Consider the following 15,211-nt stretch of genomic DNA (forward strand, 5'->3'; position numbering starts at 1 on the left):
TGTATTTCGTGGGCAGGCGAGGATTATGCAAATGTGTTACCCAGTGACGTGTAACAGGCAAAGGATTCGAAAATATGACGACTCGTTAAGGTGATTCAGAATTGACTCTCTCTTTTAAAAGACAATATATTTATTTATCATGCACTTTTTTGATTAACAACTTTGCAGATTGTTTTCATTTAAGGATAGCTACGTTATAAACTGCAAAAGATATATTTTTCAAAAACCCATATGACCTGCTCTTTATATTGATCAAAATTGAATGTAAAAACACTTATAAGATTGCAAACGTTTTCTATTTGAATTGAACATTGTTCTTTTGAACTTTCTATTCATCAAAGTATCTTGAAAAAAGTCATGATTTCCAGAAAAATATGAAGCAGCACAAGTTTTTGTAATTTTAAGTAGATTTTGCTTTTAATTCATCAAAAGTGATAAAGACATTTATAATGTTATAAAAGATTTCTATATAGTTCTTATGAATTTTTTGTATATGTTTTGTAAAAATTTGTTTTTTTTTTTTAGTTTTAGTTTAATTAATAACACTAATACTGTGAATGGCTAATGGCAGACTGACTGATTTTTATTTAATTATTTTTTGTATATTGTATCATAAACATTCAGAGGGAGAAACAAGAAAAATCAATTCGCCAATAGGGTAAGAAAAACAAGCTTAATTCAAGATAAATTCTTTGAAAACAACTCTTAATATCTGTTGAATGAAAAATCATCTTGTTTTAGGGAAGTTCAGATATTTTACTGGAGAACAAGACAGAAATTCTGATTAAGGGAATGAGTTTTTGCAGTGTGCAAGCCAAGAAATCCCAGCGTGAAAGATACCCAGAAAATGGGCAGAAATAAACAAAGCTTTCTCACAATATGTATCATTCTCTCCGTGTTGACTTTGAGATTATGGGTAAATAATAACAGCAGCGGGCACCGGTGAGATGAATATTCATGCACAGCAGAGCCAAGGTGAGACTGGCAAACTGCCTGCAAAATAGACAGTGATGCTGCGGGTAAAAAGAGGGCATGGAGAGCGATAAACACTCACCCCTCAGACAGACCGTGTGGTAGGTAACCAGATAAGACGTAAACGGCTCAAATAGAGCCAAATACACAGTGTTACAGACTGACGTGCTGTGTTTAAAGGAATTGATTAAGAAAATGACAATTCCGGCATTATTTACTTGCCCTTCTGTGTAAATCTTCATGCAGCTCTTCCTGCACAATGGCCGTTTATAATGACCACGTCTGTCAAGCTCCAAAAACACCATAAAAGTAGTTCATGTGCTCGATATTCAAGTTCTGACGTCTCATTTGGTTTATTTATGGAAAATCCCTTGTGCGGCAGCTCTCAAATCTCTTTCTTCATATTATATATATATTTGAACAGAAGTGAGAACTGATGATGTTTGGCATAAATTATGTCAGTCTCAATGCAATTGCACATGAGATTATCGCTGAATAAAATCAGCAGCAAAAATGCAGAAATAGTCTGGAAGTTCTGTTCATTTCTGTAAATTACTATATTAGAACTGTCCGTTTCATTGAAGTTTCTTTGCATTATTTGTGTTAATTGTAATTATTCAAGTATGTAAGACCCTGCATGCTTTGAAAGGTTTTAGTAAAAATATACACTACTGTTCAAAAGTTTGGGGTCAGTGAGATTTTTCAATATTTTTTGAAAGAAGTCTCTTCTGCTCCCCAAGGCTGCACTTATTTGAGCAAAAATACAGTAAAAATGTGAAATATTATTTCTATTTGAAATTTTTGTTTTCTATTTTAGTATCTTTTAAAATGGAATTTATTACTGTTATGTAAAGCTGAATTTTCAGCACCATTACTCCAGTCTTCAGTGTCACATGATCCTTCAGAAAGCATTCTTAATATGCTGCTCAAGAAACATTTCCGATTATTATCAGTGTTGAAAACAGTTGTGCTGCTTCATATTTTGGAAACAATGTTACATTTTTTCACTGTTATTTGATGAATAGAAAGTTCAAAATAACATTTATTTGAAAAATCTTTTGTGGCATTCTAAATGTCTTTAATGTTCATTTTGATCAATTGAATGTGTCTGTGATAAATAAAACCATTCATTTCTTTAAAGTTTTTACTGGTTAAGTTGGTATTGCATGTAGTGCATATTACTAGGTTCCAGAGTTTGATTGTTGAAATGATGGGTCCATCTCAACAACAGGCTAAAATATTAAGATTTGTTTTTAGTTCTGTTGCTTGGCCTTAAAATGACCAGCAATGTTTGTCTTGTAAGCCGTGTTGCTGAAGGGGACAGTGATGAATCACTGGGGTTCATCTGGGGTTTGAATCTCCAGTCTTTGTGTTTCCAGCATTAACCGTAATGCTATACCACCACAAAACCTAGATATCCATCTACAGACATCTCCATATAAAGGACGTACAGCTTTTAGATCCTCAGAACAAACAGACAGATCATTAGCAATTCTGAAACAAAAGTTTAGATATTTTCTTACAGGCGCCAGACAGACACACAAATCATGCCGCCGTCAAAGCTGCTGGATGAGTGCTGCATGAATGCATGGCATTCAGAGGTGCTGCACTTTAAGAACTTTTATTGGCATTTTCTGTTTGAGAGAACATTTGATACTGTAACATGAGTGATATTTTATTGCAGAATGATGTGCTTTTGCTGAGTAAAGGAGTGTACAGCCTAGAAAGACGAATGCACTTGGAATGGATTTGGCTGACATGAAACCATAAATACAGTTTTGTGTGGAAAACCAGTTTCACAGCTCAAGTGCTGTTTGCCAAAGTTACTTATTCTTCCTTCGGCCAGTCAGAAACTTTCAGCGGAGATGGTGCTCCAGTCGGCCCTGTTTTGAAAGTTTGTTCTGTTGAAGCGCAAATGAAGGGAAGGTGATGTCGTGTCTCACTATAGGGCCTTTCGCACCGCTTTAGTTCCAGAACTAAATGTACAGTACTAAAGTACTGGGACGATTTTGCGCGAACTATTTCCCAGTGGTACTATGAAAAGGTTCCCGCGGTGCGAAAGGCCCTTATGTGGCCCAATTATAGCATAAAACACTCCTGACTAGACCAATGTAACATCTGTGCTTTCTAAGCTGTTTAACTTGCTTAACCATTGAGACCTAAACCGTCCAGAAAGCATGCAGGTAGGTCAGCTTCACCACTCATGTTAATGGCTGTTTGCAATGGCTCGGAATGATTAGTCAACTAGGCTGAGTTTAGATTTCTATTTTTAACTTTTATGTCAAGCTATTTTGAGCCTTTTTAGCAATACAATTTAGAGCTGCAACTTTGTAGGAAAAATACATTTCAGTGGGGAAAAATACAATACAATAAAAATGTAGAATTTTTTACATTTTATTTATTTATTCTAAAAAAATGAATTTTGCCTGTTTATAGAAATTAAGATAATTTTTGTAATTACAGTCCATCTATTCTCCAAACCTCTTGTCCTATGCAGGGTTATGGGGATGCTGGAGCCTATTTCAGATTTTTTTAAATTTTATTTTATATTTTAATTTTTATTTTCAATATAAATATTTTAATATATATATAACATTTTTATCTTAATTAAAAATTAAACTTACAATAAAAAAAAAAAAAAAAAGTTTTTTTTTAGTTTTAATTAAAAAAAATTTACATTAAAAATTAACATTATTTTTATTTTAATTTTTAAGTTGAAGTTTTATTTTTATTTATCATTTTCACTATTCAAAGTGAATATTTTTCACTCTTAAAAGTATGTGTTCAACATATATTACCAAGACATTTCTCAGTGTTTGGTGGCCATGACCCTAAATCAGCAAAATGAAAGCTAGTCAGCTTGTCAACCCAGACAACCCACTGACTAGCTGAAAACAGGTCTCTGTGTGTTTCAGCAAAGATGTTGAGTCTCTGGAAATAATCAGTCAGTGCATGTTGTTCTCTTGTCTCTCTTATTTTCTGTCTCTGTCTCTCTGCTTGTCTCCATTTATGTCCGTCTCTCTCAGCCAGCGTGGTCCAGTTTTGCGCTGTTCACTCCTCCCTTGTTACCATGACAACCGCCATCCGTCCTATAGCTGCTCCGGGGATTTGGCCGGGTCTCGCTCTCACACTCGCATCCTCTGAGACCCTTCCCATTCAGAAACATCACCGACGACACGTTACCACCACATGATTTCCCATGCCGAGATGAAAGCGCTGTGGCGTTCTTGTAATGTTTTTTCATATTTAGAGACATAGTGAGTTAATTGCGGAGGGAGGCAGGGGAGAGTTTGGGTTCCTGTGGAAACTTGGATGCTTGGATGTTTTTGCCCTTTTTGCATTTTTGTTTCAGTTTTTCCCCTCCGTTCTTTCTGTTCTCGAGAAGTTCAAGTGCAGTTCAGTGTTTTGGGTTTGATCCATCTCATTCCTCTGTTGCTCCAGGTGGCCTAGTGTGATTCCAGCATGTGTGCGCGCATTTCAGACCGCTAATGTCTGCATCCATGTGTGTTTTCATGGGCAATTTCCTACCACCTCTTGATTTAATAGGGTTTTTTTCCCTTTTTGAGATGATATGCTTTCCTTTAGATAAGGAAAGCGGCCCTTATTTTATTTGCAGGTATATTTGAAGCTCAATGGCACATCTTATTGATAGAGAACTGAACTAAGGCATAATTTGCTTCTAAAAAGAGAATTTCCATTCAGCTCAAAAGCTGTCAGAGAAGCTGATTTCCTTGGAAAAACAGAAAAGCTTGGTGCCAAAACCTAGTGAGCTGTTCATGTAAGCAGTAGGTCATTGAAGTTACATTTTTGACTCAAACGGTAGGCTGTATGATTGTGTAGAGCACAACCCCAGCAGATGAAGTGCAAGAAATGTTGATTGTAAATATATTATTTTCAATCCTGTAATGTGTCAATAATAATAATAATTTATATATTATAGGAATAGGTTTTGTTGTTATTATTATTATAATTATTGATTTTGTGCTTATTGATCTCATCAGTAGCATAGCTACAGGCTAAAAGCAAATGTTATTAAAACTATTTTCTCCAGTATTTGTGTGTATTAATATTATTATTATAGTAATAATTATATTTTATTATAGTAATAAATAAAATAAAAATAAATAATAATTTAGGTTTTTCATTTATTATTATTACTATTCATTTAAACTGTTATTAAATTATTTGCTATTTATTATTGCTATAATATAATTATTGCTGTAATAATAATCATAATCATTTATATATTAATATTACAGAAATAGATATTGTTATTATTATTATTATCATAATATTATTGTAGTAAAACATATCTAAAAATAAAAATAGTACATTTTATATAAATATTATTACATATATGTTGAGTAAAATTACTAATTATTATTATTATTATTATAATTACTGATTTTGTGCTTATTGATCTCATCGGTAGCATAGATACATGCTAAAAGCAAATGTTATTAAAACTATTTTCTCCAGTATTTCTGTATATATATTTATTTAGCTATTTTGTGCTTATTGATCTTGTCATTAACACAGCTACATTCTAAAAGCAAATGTTATTGAAATCACGCGCATAGTTTTCTATGTGTGTCACGGTAAATAAGAAAGAGTTGCTGCCTATGTAGAGTGCTTGAAGTTGGTTACTTATGAGGGTCCATTTCAGTTAGGATGCTGCCAATGTAGATAGTAGATTATGTATATGTAATACTCTAGTATGGACTATTTTATTGTAAACATATTATTTTACGGAGTATTATTTAGGATAGAATATAGATAGTGTGGCTTAGTGATTACATTTCCTGGCTGGCTACCCAAAGGTTTTAGGTTCAAACTCTAGAATTAGTGTTCTGCTGTAGTATAATGTGTGTGCTAAATTCATCATAATGTCATGTAATTTACCACACTATTTCACCGAGGCTGATTTTTGGCTTTGATGAACTTAGGCAATGTATAAAGAATATGGATTGGAGTGTTACATACATGATCGATCTGTTTATACTGAAACCGAATATTCATTTGGGGTCATTTATCTGACTGGTATATGTGCGTAAGCTACATGAGCAGTTAATGACGCTTTTACTCATTGGAGAGCGTGATAAACAGCAGGTGTTGATGTTAAAGTTGTGTGTTGTGTGTTTTATTACAGGCAGCATCAGCAGCAACAGCAGGCCGAACTGGAGGTTCACCAGAGAGATGGACTGACTGCTTATGACCTGTCACAGGTGCGCACACACACACACACATTAGTCCGTCATTTAGTCTCCTAACCCTTACAGGTGCATTACTCTCTTTAGCTTGTGTAGTACGTATCATTTATCCTCCTTCGTTTTATATGCAAGTCCCTCTTAAATCAGTGTCACAGCTGAAGCTGTTTAAGATTTATACTTCAAATTGAATATCAGCCAATGAAGCTCCCAGAGGAACATTTTATTCTCCAGAAGTGCTGTTTAATAATTTTTAATAATAATTAAAAAAAAAAAGTGTGTGCTAAAAAAGATAAAATATTAGATTTGTTTAACTGTATCCCATTAATTCTTCTAACCATTTGTCCTGTGTAAGGTTGCAGGGATGCCTATTCCAGCATATACAGTGGGTACGGAAAGTATTCAGACCCCCTTAAATGTTTCACTCTTTGTTATATTGCAGCTCACTGTAAATTATTATTATTTTTTTCATTTTCATTTACTTTCATTTAATTACATTTTTTTGTTTTTAAGTTTTTAATTTTATACCTTTTTTATATATATATAATTTTTAATGAACTTAACTTCTCAGGTGGTTATTTTCAGACAAAATCTCTATTTGTTCTGTTTAATCTCATTGCTGTTTAGGAGAAACAGTTGATAATATTGAGAGATTACATCAAATTTAATTTTTTTTTCTTTCACAAGGAAAAGTAGCCTGATCTTCTCCCTTATCTTTTCTGTTTTGTGTATCAAAGTTGTTTTATTCCATTAACATCCTTGAAAAGGTTAATTCAAGGTCATTTTTATGCATTTTAAGGGGAAAAATAGTCTTAAATATTTAATTTCATTTCTTTTTAATACATAAAAGTCATTAAAATTTTTATTTTAATAACCCAAGTATGGTTTTTATCATGAAAATAGACAAAGAAGCTGGTGTGGCACAAAAACCAGTTGTGTGCATGAATATTAAGCAACATATTAGACAACTAGTAAAATACAACATTATTTCTATACTAATAAGTGAAAAAGTAAATAGCTATATTACAAAATTCTATATTGTACACTGTTGTTTCTCATTTAATTGTGCCATTTGCAATGCTTCATGGCATGTGTAATTCATTGTCTCATAAAAGAATCTAAAATCAGCATGCAATCAAAATTAAACATTTATTTTTAATGGATCTTTTATGCATGCAACAATTCATCCATGCATTGATTTATTCTTTTTTTTTTTTATTTGACACAAAAATGTCATCTTTATTCAAATTGTCATAACTCATTTATTTTTAATGGATCTTTTATGCATGCAACAATTCATCCATGCATTGATTTATTCTTTTTTTTTTTTATTTGACACAAAAATGTCATCTTTATTCAAATTGTCATAACTCATTTATTTTTAATGGATCTTTTATGCATGCAACAATTCATCCATGCATTTATTTATTTATTCATTTATTTATTTATTTTACAAAAAAATGTCTCATCCTATGCTCACTTGATGACGTATGCAAGCCAGTCGCATTTTTTGGGAAATTCTGCCTCAATTCCAGTATGCAGTGCTCACTTTTTACAATACAATCAACAAACAACAGATAAAATTAAGTTCTCTGTTTTTCATGCCAACTTTACGTCTTTGTAATGTTTTAATTTATCTCTAAACCACTGATTTCATTCATGGCTCAAAACTTTCTTTTTTTTTTTTAATCCTAATGGATGAAACGAATGGAAAAAAATTCTTCCAGAATTGATTCGAGGGCAAAATGTGAGGTCACTTTTGTGCACTTAATGCTTTATGACACTTGTTAGGATGAGATGCATGCTGGAACTGCATTGTCTGTTACTCTGGATAATGACTGATAAATGCGATAGAGAATCTGCATAATTGTAGTCATTTTAGCCGTGGATCGTTAACTCCCTCTCTGTGGATCTGTGCTATAAAAATAGGCCATAGTTATGAGGTGAAGTCACACATATGGAACATGCCCTCCGTCTTTCACAACTTAACACACATTTGCTTTTAGTCATAAGTGTTAATGTTGTTATGTTATATCATATGTTGTTTCTGTTAAAGAGGTCATTTGAGTCAGTCTTAATAAAGCAGAGAGGATTATTTGTTGAAAACAGATAATGTCTCACACATGGGATGTTGGGTTGCACCCATCAGCATTTACAATCTGTGAATGTTTAACACCTGTCTGCAATTTAGAAAGTGTTAGAAAGAGACCATCATTATTGATTCCTGCTTTTGCCCTTACAAGACAGAAATATATGGGAATATATTGGAAAATATAATGCGATTATATTAAATAACACATTTACATATATGCAAAACTTGTGCTTGTATTTTCATTACATTGCAATATATGCATGGATTATGTATACTGATACATATAAAATATATAGAACTGAAGACAAAAAATGCACTGCACTTTTACATGTACACTGTTCAGAATGATATGATCAGTAAGTCATGGCAACTTTTTTTTTACATTAAAATTTTTTTGTTTTATGAAATTTAACTTGATTTTTAAGTCGGTTTAATGTAATTTAAGTTGAAATGACTTGCAAGTTGATTATACTTAAAACTTTAAGGCAGCAACTGAACTTACATTTTTATGTTGAAATAGGTAGAATTTCACTTTCATGAATTAATGTTTACTTAAAGCTGAACACGTATTAACAAACATTTATTTCCCTTTATTGTTTGCATAGTTACACATTTCATATGAAAATGTGTGTGATGGTATATAAGAAAAAAAGTGTTTACTGGAAACAAATATTAACATTTTAGGATTATTTGCAATATATGTACACAATTATGAGGAAATAATATTTTATATAATTTATATATATATATATGTGTGTGTGTGTGTGTGTATATATATATATATAAGCAATATCACACGAATAAATAAATGCATGCAACAATTCATCCATGCATTTATTTATTTATTCATTTATTTATTTATTTTACAAAAAAATGTCTCATCCTATGCTCACTTGATGACGTATGCAAGCCAGTCGCATTTTTTGGGAAATTCTGCCTCAATTCCAGTATGCAGTGCTCACTTTTTACAATACAATCAACAAACAACAGATAAAATTAAGTTCTCTGTTTTTCATGCCAACTTTACGTCTTTGTAATGTTTTAATTTATCTCTAAACCACTGATTTCATTCATGGCTCAAAACTTTCTTTTTTTTTTTTAATCCTAATGGATGAAACGAATGGAAAAAAATTCTTCCAGAATTGATTCGAGGGCAAAATGTGAGGTCACTTTTGTGCACTTAATGCTTTATGACACTTGTTAGGATGAGATGCATGCTGGAACTGCATTGTCTGTTACTCTGGATAATGACTGATAAATGCGATAGAGAATCTGCATAATTGTAGTCATTTTAGCCGTGGATCGTTAACTCCCTCTCTGTGGATCTGTGCTATAAAAATAGGCCATAGTTATGAGGTGAAGTCACACATATGGAACATGCCCTCCGTCTTTCACAACTTAACACACATTTGCTTTTAGTCATAAGTGTTAATGTTGTTATGTTATATCATATGTTGTTTCTGTTAAAGAGGTCATTTGAGTCAGTCTTAATAAAGCAGAGAGGATTATTTGTTGAAAACAGATAATGTCTCACACATGGGATGTTGGGTTGCACCCATCAGCATTTACAATCTGTGAATGTTTAACACCTGTCTGCAATTTAGAAAGTGTTAGAAAGAGACCATCATTATTGATTCCTGCTTTTGCCCTTACAAGACAGAAATATATGGGAATATATTGGAAAATATAATGCGATTATATTAAATAACACATTTACATATATGCAAAACTTGTGCTTGTATTTTCATTACATTGCAATATATGCATGGATTATGTATACTGATACATATAAAATATATAGAACTGAAGACAAAAAATGCACTGCACTTTTACATGTACACTGTTCAGAATGATATGATCAGTAAGTCATGGCAACTTTTTTTTTACATTAAAATTTTTTTGTTTTATGAAATTTAACTTGATTTTTAAGTCGGTTTAATGTAATTTAAGTTGAAATGACTTGCAAGTTGATTATACTTAAAACTTTAAGGCAGCAACTGAACTTACATTTTTATGTTGAAATAGGTAGAATTTCACTTTCATGAATTAATGTTTACTTAAAGCTGAACACGTATTAACAAACATTTATTTCCCTTTATTGTTTGCATAGTTACACATTTCATATGAAAATGTGTGTGATGGTATATAAGAAAAAAAGTGTTTACTGGAAACAAATATTAACATTTTAGGATTATTTGCAATATATGTACACAATTATGAGGAAATAATATTTTATATAATTTATATATATATATGTGTGTGTGTGTGTATATATATATATATAAGCAATATCACACGAGTAGCCGTGTGATATGACTATATCGGCAAGGCTGTGATTCGGCCGTAGACACGAGGTTGCAGTGTACCGATATACAGCCATATCTCACAGCAACGAGTGTGATATTGCATTTATACAACACTTCAACGGCACAAGTGTGTAAATATATAAGAAACAACAACGGAGTGTCTTTAAAAACCCTCTTTTGTGCAGAACTACTTCCTTATGCCATGGATTCAAATCTCAGTTTGCCAGTTTAACAGCTAAAACGGTAACACTTTACAATAAGGATCATTAGTTAACGTAAGTTAACTACTTTAGTTAACATTAACTAAGAATGAACAATACTTCTACAGCATTTATTAATCTTAGTTAACGTTAATTATAACATTTACTAATGCATTATTAAAATCAAAAGTTGTGCTTGTTAACGTTAGTTAATGCGCTGTGAATTAACATGAACTAACTATGAACAACTGTATTTTCATTAACTAACATTAACAAAGATGAATAAATACTTTAATAAATGTATTGTTTATTGTTTGTTCATGTTAGTTAATGCATTAACATTAACTAATGGAACCTTATTGTAAAGTGTTACCGCTAAAACATTAGTTTGAATGTCCGCTGAGGAAAGCAATATCTTTGTCGTACTGTCCTTTCAGTTGCTAGGCAATTCAGTCAAAAGTACAAAGGCAGCACTCTGATATACAGCATTGAAGTTACATAAAATATAATGTGTTGAGATTTTGCCCTCTGACATTTTGCCCTTTGCTCTGGAATAAATAATAGATTAATGAGACCAAAGACTCCCCATCAGATTTACCCAAAACAAATTATATCTCATGTTTAACCACTATAGAGACATTAGAGCCAGCGGCAAATTCTAGAAGATCTGGCCGAGGTGAGGCTGCTCTCGGCGGGTTCATGAACGCTGAACGGCCGCTGACGCCCTGGAGCTCACATCTCCGAAAACGTTGAAGCAAATTTTCAAATAGACGTTATTTTTATTAACAAACCACATATTTGATGTCTAAAGTACATTCTCGCCTAACAAAAACAGTATTATTTATCAAATTTAGTGAATTTGGGCATCCGCCATGACACTCGCTGTAAGAAATACTGCAAGCGGTTGAAACGGTTGGAGTTCAGTTATCACTAGAATATCGCACTCCTCTCAGCCAATCAGATTCGAGGACCAGAAAGAACTATTGTGTGTATGAGTGTGTGTGTGTGTGTGTGTATATATATATATATATATATATACACTACATACATGTTCAAATATATTTATACTCACAGTACCATATTTTATTACGTTCCTTATGTAATTATTCAACATAGTCAATATATTGATATATTGTAATATATAAACACAATATATTACTCTATGTATTTTCAGTAAACAGTAAATATGATATACTGATTGTTAATATGTAAGGATATATATATATTCTTTGTGTAAAGGTGCTGTTTTATACTTTCAGTAAAGTTAGGTTTGTGTTCATTTCATTTCTTGTTTTGCATTTATTAGCATTCAGTTTTCTTCAGTTAAATTGTCAAGCAGACCCTCTCATATTGATGTCCACAGGTGCCGGTTGCCAGCGTCCCAGCTGGCGTTCACGAGGCAGGCAAGACCATCGACAAAACCGATTCGCTGTTCTCACAGGAGAGAGACCCGCGCTTCAGCGACATGTACACAGGGATCTCTGGATGTATGTTCTTACACATATTATATCTGACTAGCACTGCATCACACGCGGATTTCAGTCTAAACATGCAATTTACTGTAATTTCACTTAATGTATTACAAAGCCTGCGCATGTCTGCCAGCTCGAGTTTGTACGCTGTTTTAATGCTTGATATGAAGTGTATACAATCTATGATTGGTACATTTGGTAGATATTCTGAAGAACTTACAAAGAAATTGAGTCGGAAATTCCAGTTTAAACACGTAAAATCCAGATTTCTAGCTGGTCAGAGCCGGTTATTTAGGGTCATTAGCTGGTCAAAGCTGGTTAATTGTAATAAGTTTACATGCCTTTCCTCTGTAGTTTGACTCTGTTCCTCTTTTCTTTTTGCTGCGGCTGATAAAGATGTTGCTGTAATGTGATGTGTGGCTGTGTCTCCTCTCTTAAATGTAGTCATTGAGTGTGAGCTCGATAAGGATCTCTGTTTGTTCTGTTTGCGTTTAGCTGATAAGAAGATGATGGTGCCGTCCTCCACTGCTGGCGGCCAGCAGTTATACTCTCAAGGCAGCCCATTTCAACCCGGACACTCTGGCAAGAGCTTCAGGTGTGGATGAACACATTTCACATTAAAGTAGAAACACAATCTGGTCATTTGATTGCTTTAATGCAGAATACAACTCCAGTAGCACCAACAGCAGTTTTCACATGCAAAATCACAAAAAAAGTTACTGATACAATATCGTTCAAAAGTTTGGGTTCAGGTGTTTTAATACTTTTATTCAGCAAGAATGCATTAAATTGATCAAAAATGGCAGTAAAGACTTTTATAATGTTACAAAAGATTCTATTTCTTTTGAACCTTCCATTCATCAAAGAATCTTAAAAAATGTATAATTTTCCACAAAAATATTTAGCAGCACAACTCAAAATCAGCATATTAAAATGATTTCTGAAGGATCATGTGACACTGAAGACTGGAGTAATGATTTTAAATCACAGGAATTACACTTACATTTTAAAATCTGTTCAAATAGATTGTAATTGTAATAATATTTCAGAATATTACTGTTTTTACTGTATTTGTGTACTTAGTAGACTTAATAAAATGCTTAATATACTTTTGAGATGAATGTGGTGGTGGTTATTTTTATGAAATGAAAAAGTAATGATATTGGAATATATCACAGAATAATGTTAATTATGGCTGTCTACAAAATACATTTTTGGAGTCATGGTGGGTGAATTGAGAGCATTTATTAGTCACAAATATTTCTTGCTGGCCATAAAACTATTTGTGGCATTATTGCGTTGAACTACTTATGCTATGTGCTTTTGGAGAAGAAATTTGACAGAGAAAATATTGTTTATTTTTCCCGCCAATCGCATCATACTTTAGACAGTCTTCAAAACGCCACCTGTCACCAAAATGTCAAGACCTGTCATGATTTTGTGCCTAAAATGTTTGGTTAGGATGCAAGGATTGCGTCTTTAAGGATCATAAAAATTTAAAAAAAAAAATCTTACAGGGCATCAAAATCTTAATACTTTGTGTAAAGCAGGGTTATTATTGTTAACTCAAACAAACACCATAAAAAATTTTCGTTGAAATAAAATAAACCTTAACTGAAATAAAATATAAAAAATAACTTAGTAGCTGAAATAAAATAAGTTTTTTAAATATATTTTATTTCCCATTTTCGCTGTTTGAAGTACTAAAATATATAAAACTAACAGATGAAAATGTATAAGAACTGTATAGACTTTGTAAAAAAAAAAAATAATAATAATAATAAAAATGACAGAAAACAACAAGACTACTAAAACTTTACCTAACATTAAAATGAAAACATATAATGAAAGAAAATAAAATCTAATTTAAAATATTAACAAAATATAATAGTAGATCAATGATACTAAAATATCAGGGGTCTGTAATCAAGCATTGTACTTGGTGTGAAAGGCCTTCAGACGTTTCACAGAGAATTAAGAGGATGGGTTGGTTTAATTCAGTCACATAATGTGGTGTGTGTGCGTGTTTCAGCTCATCTGTGATCCACGTCCCAGGAGTCAATGACATCCAGTCCACAGCTGGTTCAGCTGGACAGAACCTGACCCAGATCTCCCGACAGATCAACACCGGCCAGGTGTCGTGGACAGGAAGCCGACCTCCCTTCTCCGGCCAGGTGAGAATGATCCCGGCATTGGGTGTGCGTGACTGCGCTGCCCACTGCCCGCTGGCGCTCTAGTCTCCATTAACATAATTAAAATAATGGAACATTCCTCTTTAGCAGCCTGATGAGAGAACTGGTTCCAGATCCACGTTTGAATGTGGAGCAATGGCTGAAAAAGATCCTTCAGGGCTCAGTAATTAGTTCATACTTGCATAAAAAAAAATATCGGTAACACTTTACAATAAGGTTCATTAGTTAACTACTTTAGTTAACATGAACTAAGCATGAACAATACTTCTACAGCATTTATTAATCTTAGTTAATGTTCATTTCAACATTTACTATTGCATTATTCAAATCGAAAGCTGTGCTTGTTAACATTAGTTAATGCACTGTGAATTAACATGAACTAACAATGAACGACTATATTTTCATTAACTAACATAATCAAAGATGAATAAACACTGTAATAAATGCATTGTTCATTGTTCGTTCATATAAGTTAATACATCAACTGACATTAACTAATGGAACCTTATTGTAAAGTGTTACCAAAATATGTATATATACATAGCAAAATAAGCTAAGGTGTCAGCCTACACCTTTTTTGGTTGAGGTGTAAATTATGTATAATAACCTAAATAAATGTTCTTGCTTTTATGTATGTATATATGTATATATATACAAAAATAAAAATCAAGGATAATGTCTATAAAAATAATTGTAAAGGAAACATTACATTTATACGTATATACAATATTGATATAAAAATATAAATATTAATATATTCTGCAACATAT

General features: G+C 32.5%; 1 protein-coding gene across 1 annotated transcript in view; it reads left to right on the top strand.

The window, feature by feature from the left end:
• Positions 1-15,211, top strand: part of LOC107662321 (aryl hydrocarbon receptor nuclear translocator 2-like) — an 80,778-nt gene that overhangs the window by 55,446 nt on the left and 10,121 nt on the right. Inside the window, exons 14-17 of the mRNA XM_016452307.1 lie at positions 6,122-6,197; positions 12,141-12,264; positions 12,745-12,844; positions 14,282-14,445. Of these exons, the coding sequence (XP_016307793.1) occupies positions 6,122-6,197; positions 12,141-12,264; positions 12,745-12,844; positions 14,282-14,445 (464 nt within the window). The remainder of the gene's footprint in view (positions 1-6,121; positions 6,198-12,140; positions 12,265-12,744; positions 12,845-14,281; positions 14,446-15,211) is intronic.

Source organism: Sinocyclocheilus anshuiensis, unplaced genomic scaffold (assembly GCF_001515605.1).
Source record: "Sinocyclocheilus anshuiensis isolate Anshui unplaced genomic scaffold, SAMN03320099.WGS_v1.1 scaffold579, whole genome shotgun sequence".
Lineage (NCBI taxonomy): Eukaryota > Metazoa > Chordata > Actinopteri > Cypriniformes > Cyprinidae > Sinocyclocheilus > Sinocyclocheilus anshuiensis.